Source organism: Salmo trutta, chromosome 7 (assembly GCF_901001165.1).
Source record: "Salmo trutta chromosome 7, fSalTru1.1, whole genome shotgun sequence".
Classification (NCBI taxonomy): domain Eukaryota; kingdom Metazoa; phylum Chordata; class Actinopteri; order Salmoniformes; family Salmonidae; genus Salmo; species Salmo trutta.
In genome coordinates, this window is record NC_042963.1 from 26,528,889 (window position 1) to 26,547,154 (window position 18,266).

Consider the following 18,266-nt stretch of genomic DNA (forward strand, 5'->3'; position numbering starts at 1 on the left):
ATAGGTTCCAATGAACAGCAAGAGATGAAACAGGGAAGTTGTTACTACGCTAACAAGCGGGAGACACGGCGTTCATAAAGTTAGCAGGCCGGGGCTAGCAGAAGCGTCTTCACTGACGTCCGACAAAGGCCGGTTGAGGGCACATTGGACAGAATTACGTCGGCAGACAAGTCGTGATGGATCGGCGGGCCTCCGTGTCAACAAAGGCTCCAGGCCAATTGGCAAAAGAGGTATTGTAGCTGGAGTAATTTCGTTTGCTAGCCGGGAGATGCACCTGGCTCGAGGCTAACTGGTGCTAGCTTCGGGACAAGGGCGATAGCCACTATAGCCACTCGGTAGCAGCTAGCTGGTTGCGATGATCCGATGCAAAGGTCCAGAGCTTACGGCAGGAATCCGGCGATGTAGTGGCTTCTAGTCGTGTTAGTGAAGAGTCCGGGAGGCATCAGCTGTGTAGCCGAGTGATCATATGGTCCACTGAGCAGGCTGGGAGATGGGCCTGGATCAAAGGCTAGCTTCGGGGCTGGGCGACTCGGTAGCAGCTAGCTAGCTGTTATGATCTAGAGTAATGGTGGAGAAAAGCAGTCCGATATACTCAGGGTTGATATCGTGTTGTGCAGACTGGCGGGTATTATCCAGGGTAAAAGCGTCTGGTGTCTGAGCTAGAGGTAAGGCCGCTAGCAGTGGCTAACAATGACTAAATAGCTAGAAGCTAATTAGCTGGTTAGCATCTGATGGCTAGCTGCTGATGGAGGTTCAAGCTATAAGGTCTAAAAAAAATAGCAGATCCATATCACATTGGATGAGGCGGGTTGCCGGAAGGTATATTTAACTTAAAAATGGAAAAAGAGATTGAAATATATTGAAATATATATTTTTTTAAATACACGGGACAATGACAAACACGTCTGCACTGCTACGCCATCTTGGAATGTAAAAAATAAAGGTTTATTAAAATAATTAATTGACATATAGCTAGCTAGCTTGCTGAAATGAAAACAGAGAGAACAAAGAATATAGCTACAGTGCCTTCAGAAAGTATTCACGCCCCTTGACTTTTTCCACATTTTGTTGTGTTACAAAGTGGGATTCAAATGGATTTAAATGGATTTTTTTGCCAACGATCTACACAAAATACTCTGTAATGTGAAAGAAACATTTGAATAAAATAAATTGTAATAATGGAAAATAAACTTGAATATATCTTGATTAGATAAGTATTCACCACCCTGAGTCAATAAATGTTAGAATCACCTTTGGCAGCAATTACAGCTGTGAGTCTTTCTGGGTAAGTCTCTAAGGGGCCGATCCCAACTTAGGAATTTATGCCTTTCCTACGCACGCCTTCCTATGCACTTCTCAGTATTTGGTATTCAGACTTGCCTTATTCAGTCGCGTAACGCACTCTGCAGGTGTGGTTACCTTGCATGCGCTGCATGCGCTGAATAAAAATCATTCAACCGCTGAAAACTCTCCCACTTGATGGCCAACAGATATTCTTGTGGACTTCATTCAATGGGGCTTTCAATGGGGCTTTCATTTTTTTTAAACCATCCCCTTTACATATGGTGGTGCACCTTTAATTATAATTTTGTCGACAGACACAATAGAATACATCAAGAGAACGGGTTCTGAATATATGGATCAATAAAAGCGGCAGGTAAAAGCGGCAGTGGTTAGAGCATTGGGCCAGTAACTGAAAGGTTGCTAGTTCGAATCCCTGAGCTGACAAGGTACAAATCTGTTGTTCTGCCCCTGAACAAGACAGTTAACCCACTGTTCCTAGGCTGTCATTGTAAATAAGAATTTGTTCTTAACTGACTTGCCTAGTTAAATAAAGGTTAAATAAAAAAATGTGAAAGAAAGCAGTCTATGCAAATTCGTCCCTGTTTCAGCACCAACTGGTAGATTTAAAAATACTATGATCTTGTAAATTATTTAGACACATATGAATATTTTTCTTTTCAAATGCACAAAATGTTAGATATTGATGAATAAAAAAACAGTGGTTTGATTCATCCTGAAGGTTGTCATATTCAAGTTCAATCCATTAAATGTTGGAAGGTGGATAAAAATGTACAGTAAGGGTAGAACAATAATCTCTCTAATCATGGAACTGTGTGATAACGGTCCAGTCGTTGTGAACCGTGCGCCAGGCTCCAGTAGCCTGCTATGTGTGGTCTGAGTTCCATAATGATTAAAATAGGCTACATGTCCTTAATTATTGCACAACGTTAGCCTAATATGATCCACTAATGCTAGTGACCCTCAGGAACAATTTACAAGGACATGATAGAAGAAAGATAAACAGAATGGAATGATGCAAAAATAAATGTATGTGTGTATTACTGACGGTGGCTCCCGATAGCGGCTAATATTTAACATGATAAAAATTGTAAAATAAAATGGAGAAAAGCCCGGACATATAATAAAAACATTCTAAAGCGCATACATCAACTCGGCAGGTTCAGCCCCACAGAAGCCTCTAGTTTAGGTCTCCAAACTTCATGCATGCAAATTATGAGGGCACACAATTAGAATTCTGAATAACAGCACAGCTATTCATATCCTATTTCACTGTGGAAGAAGGGCTGCAATACATGTCTTCCATATGGCTGTTTTCATAAGGAATAATCTAAAACAATCGCTGTGTATTTACAATTGCCTTCTCCAAACGGATTACTAATTTACCTAGCTCTTATGAATTTATAAATTACAGTGCATGGAGAATGTTGTTATTTCTATCGGAAACAATTAAGTAGATGCTTTTTCCACTTGTAACCGGTAGGTTTGCTAGTCCTTATTCATGGTTTCCTCGCACGTAACGGTGGTGGAATTATTAGGGATTAGATCAAAGTCAGAAAACGGTGTAATCTGTTGACACACCTCCGCCACACCTTCATATATGCATGGTCCACCTCAAATGAATAGAGGGTGAATAGCATGCTATTGTCATGACGTGGCCCTTTCTGCGTGTAGATCGTGGAAAATTCTGAATGGTACTCTGAAGTATCCATCATAACCACCTACAAGCACAAAAGACTTTGTAACTTCAATGAAAGTTAACCAGAGACTCTGATGAACCCTACAGGATGATCAAGGATTCCAACAGAGAAGACAACAACGACATACGGGCGTAAATATATATACATTGCAATTATTCTCGAATGAGCGCCCATTCATGTGCAAAGGATTAGCATTTCAATTAATATAATTATAGACTGTGTGTAGTGAATCCATTTGTCTTTCCCGCTCTTACTCAGTCCCACCCCTTTCCTTTTGTCTACCAAGCTGTCATATCAGCTTAGCCCACTAGGGACTTTTCTATCATTGTTAGTAACCAATATTTACTGTTTGTTTGTTATGTATTTCTGTGATTATTTAGTTAGTAAATAAATAATTAAGCAAATGTATATATTGCTGATTGATCATTTATGCTAGGATTCGTGCAGATAACGAATAATTTTATGATGTTCAGATGAGACTGATAGAAGGTAAATAATAATTAATTATTGACTGCTATTGATATAAAAGATCTTCAGATCTTTAAGAGTGGATTCGGGAGATAGCCGCTTTATATAAACTAATGCTTCCGTGGTGCCCCAGATTCCTAATGAGTTAGTTATTGCCTGATTAATTTAATCAAATAATTAAACGTTATGGAATCGATTTGAAAATAGTATGTAATCTCATTTAACCATAGTAAAGACACGACACTATTCTCATGCTTAAATTCAAGGTCAGAATACGCATAGAAAGAAAAGCACATAAAAAGGGATTTGCGTTCCATTTACTTGTACTTAATTCAGGTTGGAATCTGGAACTAAGAGTTTTGCACACCTGGATTGCCCATTATTCTTTAAAGAAATCTTCAAGTTCTGTCAAGTTGGTTGTTGATCATTGCTAGACAGCCATTTTCAAGTCTCGCCATAGATTTTGAAGCCGATTTAAGTCAAACTGTAACTAGGCCACTCAGGAACATTCAATATATTTGGCCTTGTGTTTTAGGTAATTGTTCTGCTAAAAGGTGAATTTCTTTGCCCAATGTCTGTAGGAAAGCAGACTGAAACAAGTTTTCCTCTAGGATTTGCCTGTGCCTAGCTCTATTTAGTATATTTATATCCTAAAAAAACTCCCTAGTCCCTGCAGATGACAAGCATACCCCTAACTTGATGCAGCCACCACCATGCTTGATAATATGAAGAGTTGTACTCAGTGATGTGTTGTGTTGGATTTGCATCAAACTTAACACTTTGTATTCAGGACAAAAAGTGAATTTCTTTAACAACTTTTGTGCAGTATTACTTTAGTGCCTTATTGCAAACAGGATGCATGTTTTGGAATATTTTTATTCTCTACAGGCTTCCTTCTTTTCACTCTGTCATTTAGGTTAGTCTTGTGAAGTAACTACAATGTTGTTGATCCATCCTCAGTTATCTCCTATCACAGCCATTAAACTCTGTAACTGTTTAAATCCTTATTGGCCACATGGTGAAATCCCTGAGTAGTTTCCATCCTCTCCGGCGACTGAGTTAGGAAGGGCGTCTGTATCTTTATAGTGACTGGGTGTATTGATACACCATCCAAAGTGTATTTAATAACTTTGCCATGCTCAAAGGGATATTCAATGTCTGCTTTTTTTTACCCATCTACCAATTGGATGCCCTTCTTTGTGAACCACTTTCATCAAACTAAATTTTTTCCAAAAGGTTGCTAAGCACGTAACAGGCTGATTGGTCGGCTATTTGAACCATTAAAGGGTGCTTTGCTATTCTTGGGTAGCGGAATGACCTTTGCCTCCTCCATGTCTGAGGGCACATACCGTCTACTAGGCTTAAATTGAAGATGTGGCAAACAGGAGTCGCAATGATTTCGCTACCAACCTCAGCATTTTAACAACCAGGTTGTCGGTACCAGGTGGTATGTCCTTATTTATAGATAGCAAAAAAACTTTGGTGCTTGTCTTTCCTTATTTGGTCCATTATGCATTAATACGAAGGCTCAGCATTTGTTGTTTGCATGTCATGCCTAATTTTGCTAATCTTGTCAGCAAAAAAGTGGTCCATGGATCACACTCCCATACTTCCGACCTCTTGCCTGGTGGCACCGGTGGTGTGGGAGCTGGACGCGGACATCGAGCGGGCGTAACGTACAGAGTCCACTCCCCCCGTGTCCAGCTGGGAGTCTGTACGTTCCGTCTGCTCCATTGGGCCCACACGTCACCCTCCTCTGGTCATCCTGGCATCGGTCGGATGGTGCACTGTCTTAATGGGAAGTACCGGTGGTCCACCTTGGCCAAGCACGTGAGGGTTTATGTTTCCTCCTGCTCGGTGTGCGCCCAGTGCAAGGCCCCTAGGCACCTGCCCAGAGGGAAGTTACCCGTTCCACAACGGCCGTGGTCGCACCTATCGGTGGATTTCCTCACAGATCTTCCTCCCTCACAGGGTAACACCACGATCCACTTACACCGAGAACCTTACAATATGGCTATTATATTATGATCACTACATCTGAAGGGTGTGGATACTAATTTAGAGCAGATCTCTGCAGCATTAGTAAAGATGTGATCAATAAAGGTGGATGATTTAGTTTCTGTTCCGTTTGTAAATACCCTGGTAGGTTGAACCAGATTGCAGGCATTGGTTACAGCTTCTTTTTTAGTGGACAGCTTGATGACAACCAGTCAATATTTAGGTCACCCAGAAAATGTACCTCTCTGTTGATATCACATACATTTTAGTGATAATGCCCAAGAAGCCGGTGTTTGGAGGATATATTGGGACGGGTGTTGTTAGGCCCAAGATGAAGTCCAAACACTGGCTTCGTGTGCATCATCACTTTTATACGGGTTACCAACATATTCAAATAATGATTGACATATTTCATTAAAAACATTATTTTAATGAATTTATTCATACAATTTCATCCTTCCACAAGATATAGTCCCGACGCAAATTTATGGTTGCTACCCAAGCCGGCTGGTCGTTCGTTCTTTCGGATTGGTTGCCAGAGACGTGACCCAGTCGTTTAGTCTTTTTGTTCTGTATCTATGGACGCAACCCAGTCGATCGTTCTAAATGTTCCATTGCCATACTGGCTGGCAACGTTCTTATCCCTTGTTTGCTAGCTAGCAAACTGCGGCTAACTTAGAGTCATGTCAAAAAGTGCAGCCAGAATAACAGTAAAGTAGCCCCATTTGTTTAAGGTGTTTTCTAGTGACATTTATTTGGATACATTCATAACAATGAGCTAATGAGGTGTGATTTCGCCGGCATAGAAAATGTGCTCACTTGTCTGGACACTGTTGTTCAGAGGAGCTAGCCAACAGCACAGCTAACACAATCACTTCAAACTGAAGCAATAAAGACTGCAAACTAGCTGCACTTCATTTCGTTTTACCTTTATGTATGTTGCGTATCACTTCTTCACAGGTGTGCCTTTTGAACGTAAACTTATTTTTTCTTTTTTTATGCGTTTTTTGGCAGAAATGCGTTCATGAACTTTCATGTGCCTTAATAACAAACGTGTATACCATCTGTAAATACGAATAAAACATTTAAATTACGAGCCTAATTGGTTTAGCCATGGTAAAAGAATGGAACCTTCCCGCTAGCCATGATTGGCTGAGATAATGAGTCGGCTGGACATGCCAATAGATGAGTTTGGATTGGTCTGCCATGTAGCAGGCTTCTGTCTATAATATGAACTGGTCAGTATGTGTAGGTAATCCTTTCTAACACATTTAAAAAAAAAAGATATCACTTAATAGAACTGCATAAGTGTTGCTCTCCACTTTCTGGAGGACCGAGTTTTGAAATCATTGGAATTAGTGTAACGACCGTCATAGGAAGTGGACCAAAATGCAGCGGGTACGTGAATGCTTTATTTTATGACGCACACTATACAAAAACAACAAAACGAAAAACGAACGAGCTAAACAGTAATGCAGGCTAAACATAGCAGTGCACAAACAACCTCCCACAAAACCCATAACAAACACACCCCTAATATGTAGGACCTTCAATCAGAGGCAACGAGAAACAGCTGCCTCCAATTGAAGGCCCAATCCCAATTAACTAAACATAGAACTAAACACCCTAGATCAGACATAGAAATATACAACATAGAACCTAACCAAAAACCCCGGACTAATCTAAACAAACACCCCTCTACAAAACACATATAACAACAATCCCCGAACCACATAAAACAAACATCCCCTGCCACGACCTGACCAAACTATAATAACAAATAACCCCTTACTGGTCAGGACGTGACAATTAGAGTATGATAGCTAAGGAGATGGAGAAAATCCTGGCATTTGATCGTAAATATGCAAGAAGGCTGTTGTCTAAAACACCTGTCTCCGAATTACATCTTCAAACTGGGCAACAATGGCATCCGTGACAGAGAGGGAGAAGCATCCATCCATGAATACAGGTAAGAGAGTATAGCTAGCTACATTTTCAGATATTACACATTTAAAATTTTGTCAGAAAGTTGTTTTCTTTTCAGGTTAAAGTGTACTATTAGCTAGCTAGCTAACTTTAGCTGGCTGGCAAGCAAGCTAACATTACATGTATGATCTGTGTAGTAATATTATTCATATCTCAGAGCCATTTGCAATGCTCGTTATAGCCTTTGGTTGGTTAGCTACCTACAGATTCATGCAGGGCAGTAACGCTATGAGTTGGGATTATGGTTCATTGTTTAGCTAACTAGCTACATGTCTAAACAAAAGACTCCACTATGCAAGTAACTATTTTAATAAAATGTTGATGTCACTGCGACAACTGTCGATAGACGTAGCTGGTAAATTCGCTCTGGCTATCTACTCCAATTTCAGAGCAATCTCGTCTGAGTGTGCCAGAGCGCAGAATAACTGACTAATTTACGAATGCTCAACACCCGTTGAATATGGCCGGTGTCAGTAAACGTTGGCAAAAAAGCGTAATTCAATTCTTGGCAGCAGGACAATTGCAGTCACCAACGCTCTGGATAACATAAAAACAGCCTAACCATTTCTGCTAAGTGAGTAAAATGGTCAGAGTGAGCTGTTCTCTCATTTGTGTCTGGAAGTAGCTAGCAACCTAGCCAACGTTAGCCAGTTAGCTTGGGTGCTTGACTGCTGTTTTTAGGGCAGAACGCTCAGATGAACCCTACTTTTCGTCCAGAGCGACAAGTATGCGCTCTGAACGCTCTAAGGGCGAAATGCTCTGAATTTACGAATGGACAATCTGACAATGCTCTGAGTTTACAAACACCCAGAGCACACTCTGGCATTCCAGATTAAATTGACGAACACACCTGTAGTATAAGCAAGCCTTAATTCTTGAAATATTTGGTTGTTTAGTACATAGTCTCACATGTGAATCCTTAAAAAAATGTGTGGGGCTAAAGCTTAAAAGGGTGTGAACGATGCTGAATGGGTGTAGACAAAGAAGAGCTCTCCAGTAGGTACCAAAATATTCAAGGGCCATGTTCTCAAAATTGAGGTTACAAGTTTATCAACTTTCAAAGCAGAATTACTTTCCCACTGTTCCTCAACTGTAGTGTATGAAATACCATTTTCTAGCTCTGAGTCTCTATTTTTATCCAATGTAAAAAACACCATTTAAATTTTGCCACATAAGACCTAATCCAGCCAGTCGGTCACATTTGACTCTGTGTGGCCTAAGGAGGCTAATCAGAATTCAGTGTAGTACTTCTCTGCTTTGTTCTAGGCTGAGGTCATTTGAATATGAAGTGTAAGTCCTTGATGTGTGCTGCTCTAAACAGGTGATAGTGCAGGGCAGCATCCCAAATGACCCCCTATTCCCAATAGAGTGCAATAGGATTCTGGTCAAAGGTAGTGCACAATGTAGGGAGTATGGTGCCATTTGGGAGACACCCTAATGACCCCACAGGGGTACTGATAATGAGCAACCCCCATTAACCTAGTATATAAAAATGCATGTATACACACAAACACACACACACACACACACACACACACACACACACACACACACACACACACACACACACACACACACACACACACACACACACACACTCTATCTCTCTCACAAACAAACAAACGCATACACACCCATTCATGCCCACACACAGAAACGCACACAATGTGTGACCGTCTGTCTTCTCTCCCAGGAGGGGTTACTTACAAAATGCCTTGATGGGTTAGTCCCCCCTAAATAGGTGGACATGCGGACACCCACGTGCACATGCACACAGGAACACACGCAGGCACACACTTATGCATACACACACACATGCACAGAGCTGGAGGGCTGACTTACAAACTGTAGGCCCTGGTATCTGGCTATGGGGAAGTCTTTGACGACGTAGGTAGGGGAGTAGAGACAGGCTGGCAGCACGTTCTCCAGACGAGATGCCTGGATCATAGGGGCTAGAGAGAAGGATGGAGGAGAGGAAGAGAGAGAGAGAGAAGACAGAGACTGTGTTCTGCTGTCTATACTGGAATGCATACTCTAAAAATACTTTTCTGAACCAACACTTGCACTTCAATCACCCCCCATTTCTATCTCTGACTTTGCTGATAGCTACTTTATTGAGGAAAAGTGTACATACTATGCCTGTGATATGTGGTTGTCCCACCTAGCTATCTTAAGATGAACTAACTGTAAGTCGCTCTGGATAAGAGCATCTGCTAATAGACTAAAATGTAAAATAATAAAATAAATATTACTTCATTGTAAGTGGTATGCTATATATGGATACTGGAGTAGAGCCATGATGGAGTTTCTTGAAAAAGGAAAAATAGGGTAAGATTAAGAGAGAAATAGACTGGCAGAGAGAGATGTGCATGGCTGTCTGGTGCTATACTATATACTTACTGCTATAGAAAGTGTCTCGGGGGTCTGGTTTGAGCATGTCCGCTCCGTGCTGGCTGCTGAAGTGACTGTGTTCTTGTGACTGTTCCTCTACTGATGATGGTCTACTGTGACTGGCCAGGGTCTGAGGGATGTGGTCCACACTGTTCATCTTCAGACTGGATTCATCTAGGACAGAGAGAGAGAGAGAGAGAGAGAGAGGGAGTGTGAGGGAAGTACATAGGCACCTGAGCAATAGAGCAAACGGAGCAGCTGCACCCCACTTTCAAAATAGGGGTGCAAATGATCGATAATGTTTTAAGCTAGTCTGTATTCAAATAGATATGTCCGTATTATATAATGATCAACAGATTGCAATTTTTGCTTCGCTCGTACGCACCACTGTTTTGATTCCGTGCAGTTAGGAAGCACTAGTTGCACCACTGTTTTGATTCCGTGTAGTTAGAAAGCACTAGTTGCACCACTGTTTTGATTCCGTGCAGTTAGAAAGCACAAGTTCCACCACTGTTTTGATTCCGTGCAGTTAGAAGGCACTAGTTGCACCACTGTTTTGATTCCGTGCAGTTAGAAAGCACTAGTTGCACCACTGTTTTGATTCCGTGCAGTTAGAAAGCACTAGTTGCACCACTGTTTTGATTCCGTGCCGTTAGAAAGCACTAGTTACACCACTGTTTTGATTCCGTGCAGTTAGAAAGCACTAGTTACACCACTGTTTTGATTCCGTGCAGTTAGAAAGCACTAGTTACACCACTGTTTTGATTCCGTGCAGTTAGAAAGCACTAGTTGCACCACTGTTTTGATTCCGTGCAGTTAGAAAGCACTAGTTGCACCACTGGTGTTTAAAATGAAAAGCCACCTGCAAAATAAAATAGTTTATCTATTATTTTTAGCTGTGTCCAGTTGGAGTTGTTACAAATCATTTGAGCTGTGTACCACAAGCAAATTTATTGTATAATTTCAATTTGCCTGTAAGAACCATGACGAGCACGGGCATGTCTGATTCACTGTAGAGCAGATTCTGACTCTGAGTAGCCTTCCATTAGCCTACCAAAGGTTGCACCTGAGATGGAAACTGCATGTCAGGTAGCTCACGGGCTGTCAATGAGTAGCTTGTAGATAGTGACAAATAATCAGTAGTAATATTAAATATGTAAAATAATTTTCATCCCCAAGATTTACAGGCATTTAACACCATTCTGCATTTTTGCTATCTATTTTCCCAATTTAAATCGGCTAAATCACATTGTTAAAATGTTTACATTCAGTTACAAAAGTAACAGTCCTGGCTGGGCGACCTGGTCTCAGAGCATTACGTATTATTCTGTACATAAATCTGAGACTCTCCATTCAGTGTGATGTGTTACATTTCGTATGGTATGTATTCATTTGAGGATGTCCAGAATTCGTATGGTAAGTTACAAATTTGCAAAATATACATCTAACAAATTTGCAAAACGTATGATATGTTCCAATTTGTTGTGAGTAACGTTAACTAGGTGGCTAGGTGCATAACGCTAACGTGGGGTTAGGGTTAAGGTAAGGGTTAAGGTTAGGTTAAAGGGTTAAGGTTAGGGGAAGGCTTAGCTAGAAGGGTTAAGGTTAGTGTTAGGGGAAGGGTTAGCTAAAATGCTTAGTTGCAAAGTAGCTCAAAAGTAGAAGTGGTTGAAAAGTTGGCAATTAGCTTAAATGCAAAAGTTTCCTGTGATGAGATTCGAACACGCAACCTTTGGGTTGCTAGACATTCGCCTTATACATAATGCCAAAATATGCAGGGTGTATATGAGTAGCTCGTGATTTTTTTAGGTTGTTGTATGAAGTATCCTTAATGAAACAAAATATTGGAAACCCCTGCTCTACCGCAAACTGTTCAAATATGTTGCAGATTTGGGGCCACAATTTATGGATATATATAGCTCCCCCCAAAAAATCACATTTGATAATGATAAATTATGAGACGTGAAACGAACTAACCCAGCTCGGAGTCGGTCTCAGCAAACCAATGGCAAGTGGCTATACAAGTAAGCAACTAGAGACGCAGCTGACAGACTAGTGGGTTTGAGAGACACTGGACATAAGGCAATTTTTTTAACCACGGCGACTGCCTGCCGTGTCTACAAACCAATGACTGTATACAGTGGCAAGACTAAGTATGTGAACCCTTTGGAATTACCTGGATTTCTGCATAAATTGGTCATCAAATGGGATCTGATCTTCATCTAAGTCACAACAATAGACAAACAATGTACTTAAACTAATAACACACAAATTGTTGTATTTTTGTTTTCTATATTGAATACATAATTTAAACATTCACAGTGTAGATTGCAAAAAGTAGGTGAACCTCCAGGCTAATGACTTGTCCAAGATTACGTTTTGCCACATTGAATTATACCAATAAAAAAAAAGCTAATCACAACATGTAAAGTACTGGTTCCATGTTTCATAAGCTGAAATAAAAGATCCCAGAAATGTTCCATAAGCACAAAAATTGTATTTCCTTCAAATTTTGTGCAGAAATTTGTTCACATCCCTGTACGACGAGATTGGAGATGCCTTGCCCTATAAAAAACACACACAATTTGAGTTTGCTATTCACAGGAAGCATTGCCTGATGTGAACCATGCCTCGAACAAAAGAGATCTCAGAAGACCTAAGATTAAGAATTGTTGACTTGCATAAAGCTGGAAAGGGTTACAGAAGTATCTCTAAAAGCCTTGATGTTCATCAGTCCACAGTAAGACAAATTGTCTATAAATGGAGAAAGTTCAGCACTGTTGCTACCATCCTGCAAAGATGACTGTAAGAGCACAGCGCAGAATGCTCAATGAGGTTAAGAAGAATCCTAGAGTGTCAGCTAAAGAACATGCTAACATCTCTGTTGATGAGTCTACGATACATAAAACACTAAACAAGAATGGTGTTCATGGGAGGACACCACGGAAGAAGCCACTGCTTTCCAAAAAAAACATTGCTGCACGTCTGAAGTTTGCAAAAGTGCACCTGGATGTTCCACAGTGCTACTGGCAAAATATTCTGTGGACAGATGAAACTACAGTTGAGTTGTTTGGAAGGAACACAACACTATGTGTGGAGAAAAAAAAGCACAGCACACCAACATCAAAACCTTATCCCAACACTAAAGTATGGTGGAGGGAGCATCATGGTTTGGGGCTGCTTTGCTGCCTCTGTGCCTGGACGGCTTGCTATCATCGACGGAAAAATGAATTCCCAAGTTTAAAGACATTTTGCAGGAGAATGTTAGGCAATCTGTCCGCCAATTGAAGCTCAACAGATGTTGGGTGATGCAACAGGACAATGACCCAAAACACAGAAGTAAATCAACAACAGAATGGCTTCAACAGAACAAAATACGCCTTCTGGAGTGGCCCAGTCAGAGTCCTGACCTCAACCCGATGGAGATGCTGTGGAATGACCTCAAGAGAGCAGTTCACACCAGACATCCCAAGAATATTGTCACGGCTGTCGAAAGGACCAGACCGAAGTGCAGCGTGGTTGTAGTTCCACATTTTATTTAATCTGTGAAATTTTGCAATACATAAATAACTGAATAAACAAAACAACAAACCGTGACGCAGAGAGAAACAAACACTACTCAAAATATAATAACCCATAAAACCCAGGAAGAAAAACCCCTACTTAAATATGATCTCCAATTAGACGATGAGGACCAGCTGCCGCCAATTTGAGATCAACCCCCAAAAAAACAACATTGAAATAGAAAAACTAGAACTTAAACATAGAAATACAAAACATAGAAAAACACAAAACAACCTCCCTGTCACGCCCTGACCTACTCTACCATAGAAAATAACCTCTTACTATGGTCAGGACATGACAAATATTGCTGAAGTGAAACAGTTTTGCAAAGACGAATGGTCCAAAATTCCTCCTGACCGTTGAGCAGGTCTGATCCGCAACTACAGAAAACGTTTGGTTGAGGTTATTGTTGCCAAAGGAGGGTCAACCAGTTATTAAATCCAAGGGTTCACATACTTTTTCCACCCTGCACTATGATTGTTTACACGGTGTGTTCAATAAAGACATGAAAATGTATAATTGTTTGTGTGTTATTCGTTTAAGCAGACTGTGTTTGTCTATTGTTGTGACCTAGATGAAGATCAGATTAAATTTTATGACCATTTCATGTAGAAATCCAGGTATTTCCAAAAGGTTCAAATACTTTTTCTTGCCACTGTACATGAATATACAAAGCCATTGGTCACGTGACACCATTCATTCCTATGGGAAGACTCAATAGCGCATTGAAGCCAAATGAAGTCGGTTAATTAAGATAGCTCATGGAGATTTAACATGCACAGTTTGAGCTACTCCAGGTAGTGACGTTGAAGTCTAGCTCAGTGCTGCCCCCTCTCATTGAGTAACTCAAGTTGAAGGCCGACCGGGATACTGCAGGCTGTCATTAGCAACTAAATTAACTTTAATAACCAGTTGTGCACTCATTCTACAAGAGTCAAGTTTTTTTGGGGGGGGGGATGTTTGTAGCAGGGGAGAACAACTGCCCTCTCTCATTGAAGCCACGAAAGTTCAAGGCCAACCGTTCTAAATTAATCTTTGTGTAAATATTTTTTTTTACTTGATGTTACAGTCGCTTATACTGTAGATAAGTCAGTCAATCTGTCCGTCAGTTGGCTAGCTGCCGGCAGAGACTTCGATTAGTATTGCAGTAACGTTAAATGGCTCTGGCTAGTGTTAGCTGGCTAGAAGGATGAAGTAAGAAGCGAGCGTTAAATGGAGCCTGACCTCAGCAGGAGCACCTGACCTCAACAGGAGCAAAATGTAAGCTACTCAATTCTAATCATAACGTTGCTTTACAGAGAGTACTAGTGAAACAGACAGTGGTGAGGCCGAGGCAGGCTGCAATGCATGCAGAAGAGACACAGAGAGAGGAAGCAAGCAGGGAGAGAGGTTATTACATTGGTTCCCAAACTTGGGATCGGGGCCACATCTGGGGTCCCCTGAGAAAATCTGTGCTAATCTTAGCAAACAAATGAAGAACTTTACAAAAGAAGAAGATATGTTTCAATATGAACATCTCCCCGTGACCGATCTTATAGGCCTACATTAAAATGCAATCAAACTGCAAACAATACAGTTCTAAAAATGTAATACGCTTTTGTTTATATTCAGTGGTTGTTTGTCTTATCCCAATTTCCCATTACATCACTGGGTATTGTCATTATAGCAACCTTGGATCTCGACTAGGTGTTGGGTTGACGAGAAGAGAAGAGACGAGAAGAGGCAAGGAAAGGAGGTGCAAGATGAGGAAAGGAATGGAGAGATGGACGACATGAAAAGAAAAGAGAGGTGAGACGAGAGGGTATAATTACACCAATCAATGGTGTGCAGGAAGGAGTGAGTGCCAGTGATTTATAGAGTGTCAGTAGCAAGGCCTGAGATGAGGAATGCTTTATAAATAACAGGGCAGCCCAAGTCGTTCTTTTAATCCCAAATGGGATTGTGGGTAAAGCAGAGTGGTACTGTATGAAGCATTTTCCCAGTGGAGAAAGTAAGAGAAAATGTGTGGGTGTGTGTGTGTGTGTGTGTGTGTGTGTGTGTGTGTGTGTGTGTGTGTGTGTGTGTGTGTGTGACAGAGAGAGAGACCCAAGGAAGAGTAGCTGTTGGTAAAGGATTAGCTTTATTAAATAAATGAATCAATGCAAAAAGCTGGCAGGTGTCCCCCCACCTCCTGCTTGGTTCACCTGCTCTTGGCACCATGTGCTGAAGGGCAGGTTCAGGGAGTGTGTGTGTGTGTGTGTGTTTGGAGGATTTGGGACTGAGGAATAGAGCTGGATGAGAAAGGATTGGCAAGAGAGAGTTCACATTGAGTTGAGGATCAGTTTCAGAGCCGGAGAGTGACTTCAGTGTGTGTGTTTGTGCTGCATACTGTAACAGCTGGGCCCTTCCTGAGACAAGAAGAAGCAGTGAGGTATAAGTGGAAAAAATCTGTAGGGCCCTTTATTAAGTTTGCACCAACGACATGCACACACGCACACCTCCCTTATCACTTATTTGATGGAGCGGTCAGAATGGAGAGGGTTAACAGGATGCCAGCCTCTGACATCATGGTTGCCAAGTGAACTGTTGCTAGGCAACAATCTGCCTCTAAGACCCAGTAATACGGAACTTGTTAATTATCGTTAATGATCATGAGCTCATAGATTCATCAACCTTCCATTACAACTCTGGAATAAAGTGTTTTCAAATGGGGTGTTGAGTTTCAAATGTGTTCAAATTAAAGTATTCATAGAGCTATTGGAAATCTTTGGACATCCATTGTGACACTCGATGCTTCTAAGGGGGCCAAGGGACTGTAACATACTCTGTTTCACGGAATCATGGCAGATATACTGTCCCCGTCCATACAGCCAGCAGAGGTTGAAGAAATAGTCATAGAGCTCAGAGACAGGATTGTGTCGAGGCACAGATCTGGGGAAGGGTACCAAAACATTTCTGTAGCATTGAAGGTCCCCAAGAACAAAGCGGCCTCCATCATTCTTAAATGGAAGAAGTTTGGAACCACCAAGACTCTTCTTAGAACTGGTCACCCGGGCCAAACTGAGCAATCGGGGGAGAAGGCCTTTGGTCAGGGAGGTGACCAAGAACCCGATTGTCACTCTGACACATTTCCAGAGTTCCTCTGTGGAGATGGGAGAACAGCGGTCGACAAATCTGGCCTTTATGGTAGAGTGGCCAGACGGAAGTCACTCCTCAGTAAAAGGCACATGATGGCCTCCCGAGTGGTGCAGTGGTCTAAGGAACTGCATTGCAGTGCTTGAGGCGTCACTACAGGTGTCACTATCTTTGGCCTGAATGACAAGCATCACATCTGGTGGAAACCTGGCACCATTCCTACAGTGAAGCATGGTGGTGGCAGCATAATGCTGTGGGTATGTTTTTCAGCGGCAGGGACTTGGAGACTAGTCAGGATCGAGGCAAAGATAAACAGAGCAAAGTACAGAGAGATCCTTGATGAAAACCTGCTACAGAGCACTCAGGACCTCAGACTGGGGTGAAGGTTCACCTTCCAACAGGACAACGACCCTAAGCACACAGCCAAGACAACGCAGGAGTGGCTTAGGGACAAGTCTCTGAATGTCCTTGAGTGGCCCAGCCGGCGCCTGGACTTGAACCCGATCTAACATCTCTGGAGAGACCTGAAAATAGCTTTGCAGGTGTGCCAAGCTTGCAGCGTCACTCGAGGCTGTAATCGATGCAAATGGTGTTTCAACAACGTACTGACTAAAGGGTCTGAATACTTATGTAAATGTGTTTTCGTTTTTTTTATTTTAATACATTTGCTACAATTTCTACAAACCAGTTTTTGCTTTGTCATTATGGGGTATTGTGTGTAGATTGATGAGGAAAGAATTACTTTTAATCCATTTTAGAATAAGGCTGTAACGTAACAAAATGTGGAAAATGTTAAGGGGTCTGAATACTTTCCAAATACACTGTATATTTATTTTCGCACTCTGACATTGCTCGTCCTAATATTTTTATATTTCTTAATTCCTTTCTTTATATTTTTGTGGGATTTGTGTGTATTGTTTTGTATAGTTCGGTATTACTGCACTGTTGGAGCTTGGAACATAAGAGATAACATCTGCAAAACATGCAACCAATACAATTTGGTTTGATTTGAAGAGGAATATGTAAGACATTGGAAAATTGTGATGGAATGGAAAGTAGCTGTGTTTCTGTCTAAGTTAGTCGAACTTAACCATGGGTGAAAAACTTGTTGTGTGTGTCCATGATAGAGAATCGTTTGGAAAATTGTGATGCAAAAGATTCCATGAATCTATGTCTGTGTCCCAAATGTCACCCTATTCCCCATATTGTGCACACATTTTGCCCAGGGCCAATAGGGCTCTGGTCAATAGTAGGGCTCTATATAGGGAAGAGGGTGCCTTTCGGGACACAAGCCATGTTTCGATTATTGAATGTTTACGAGAGATTCCTCCATTACGTCCATTCCTCCAGTACGTCCCAAAATTACAGCAGTGTAGATATGAAAGTATGGCAGAAAGAAAAGAAAGAGATGGAAATTGAGAGTGACCTCATTGAATAGATCATAGATAAGATTCTTGCCATCTTTCTGTCCCTCCATCACATCACCATAGAGATTATACCTAATGTTGTCAAGCAATTCTCCTGTGTTTATGTCTATGGTGGTCACCCTGGTCTCTATGGTAAGGAAGGGGTCAGTGTTGTGTTTCCCTGTGTCCAAAATGTGTTCTTACTAATTATTAATTTTTTTACTTGAGCCTCATATGTTTATGAAAGGCAGGGTGAATGACATCAACAATATGGCAGCCATTTGGGGGTAGCCCAGACCGGGATTCGAAAACCCGGAACCAGTGACTGTCATTCCAT

General features: G+C 41.4%; 1 protein-coding gene across 1 annotated transcript in view; it reads right to left on the minus strand.

Annotated features, from left to right (window-relative positions):
- b4galnt4a (beta-1,4-N-acetyl-galactosaminyl transferase 4a) overlaps window positions 1-18,266 on the minus strand; it is a 486,523-nt gene that overhangs the window by 25,422 nt on the left and 442,835 nt on the right. The window contains exons 10-11 of the mRNA XM_029758480.1: window positions 9,855-10,019; window positions 9,297-9,406 (exon numbers count right to left, since the gene is read on the minus strand). Coding sequence (XP_029614340.1) covers window positions 9,297-9,406; window positions 9,855-10,019 — 275 coding nt within the window. The remainder of the gene's footprint in view (window positions 1-9,296; window positions 9,407-9,854; window positions 10,020-18,266) is intronic.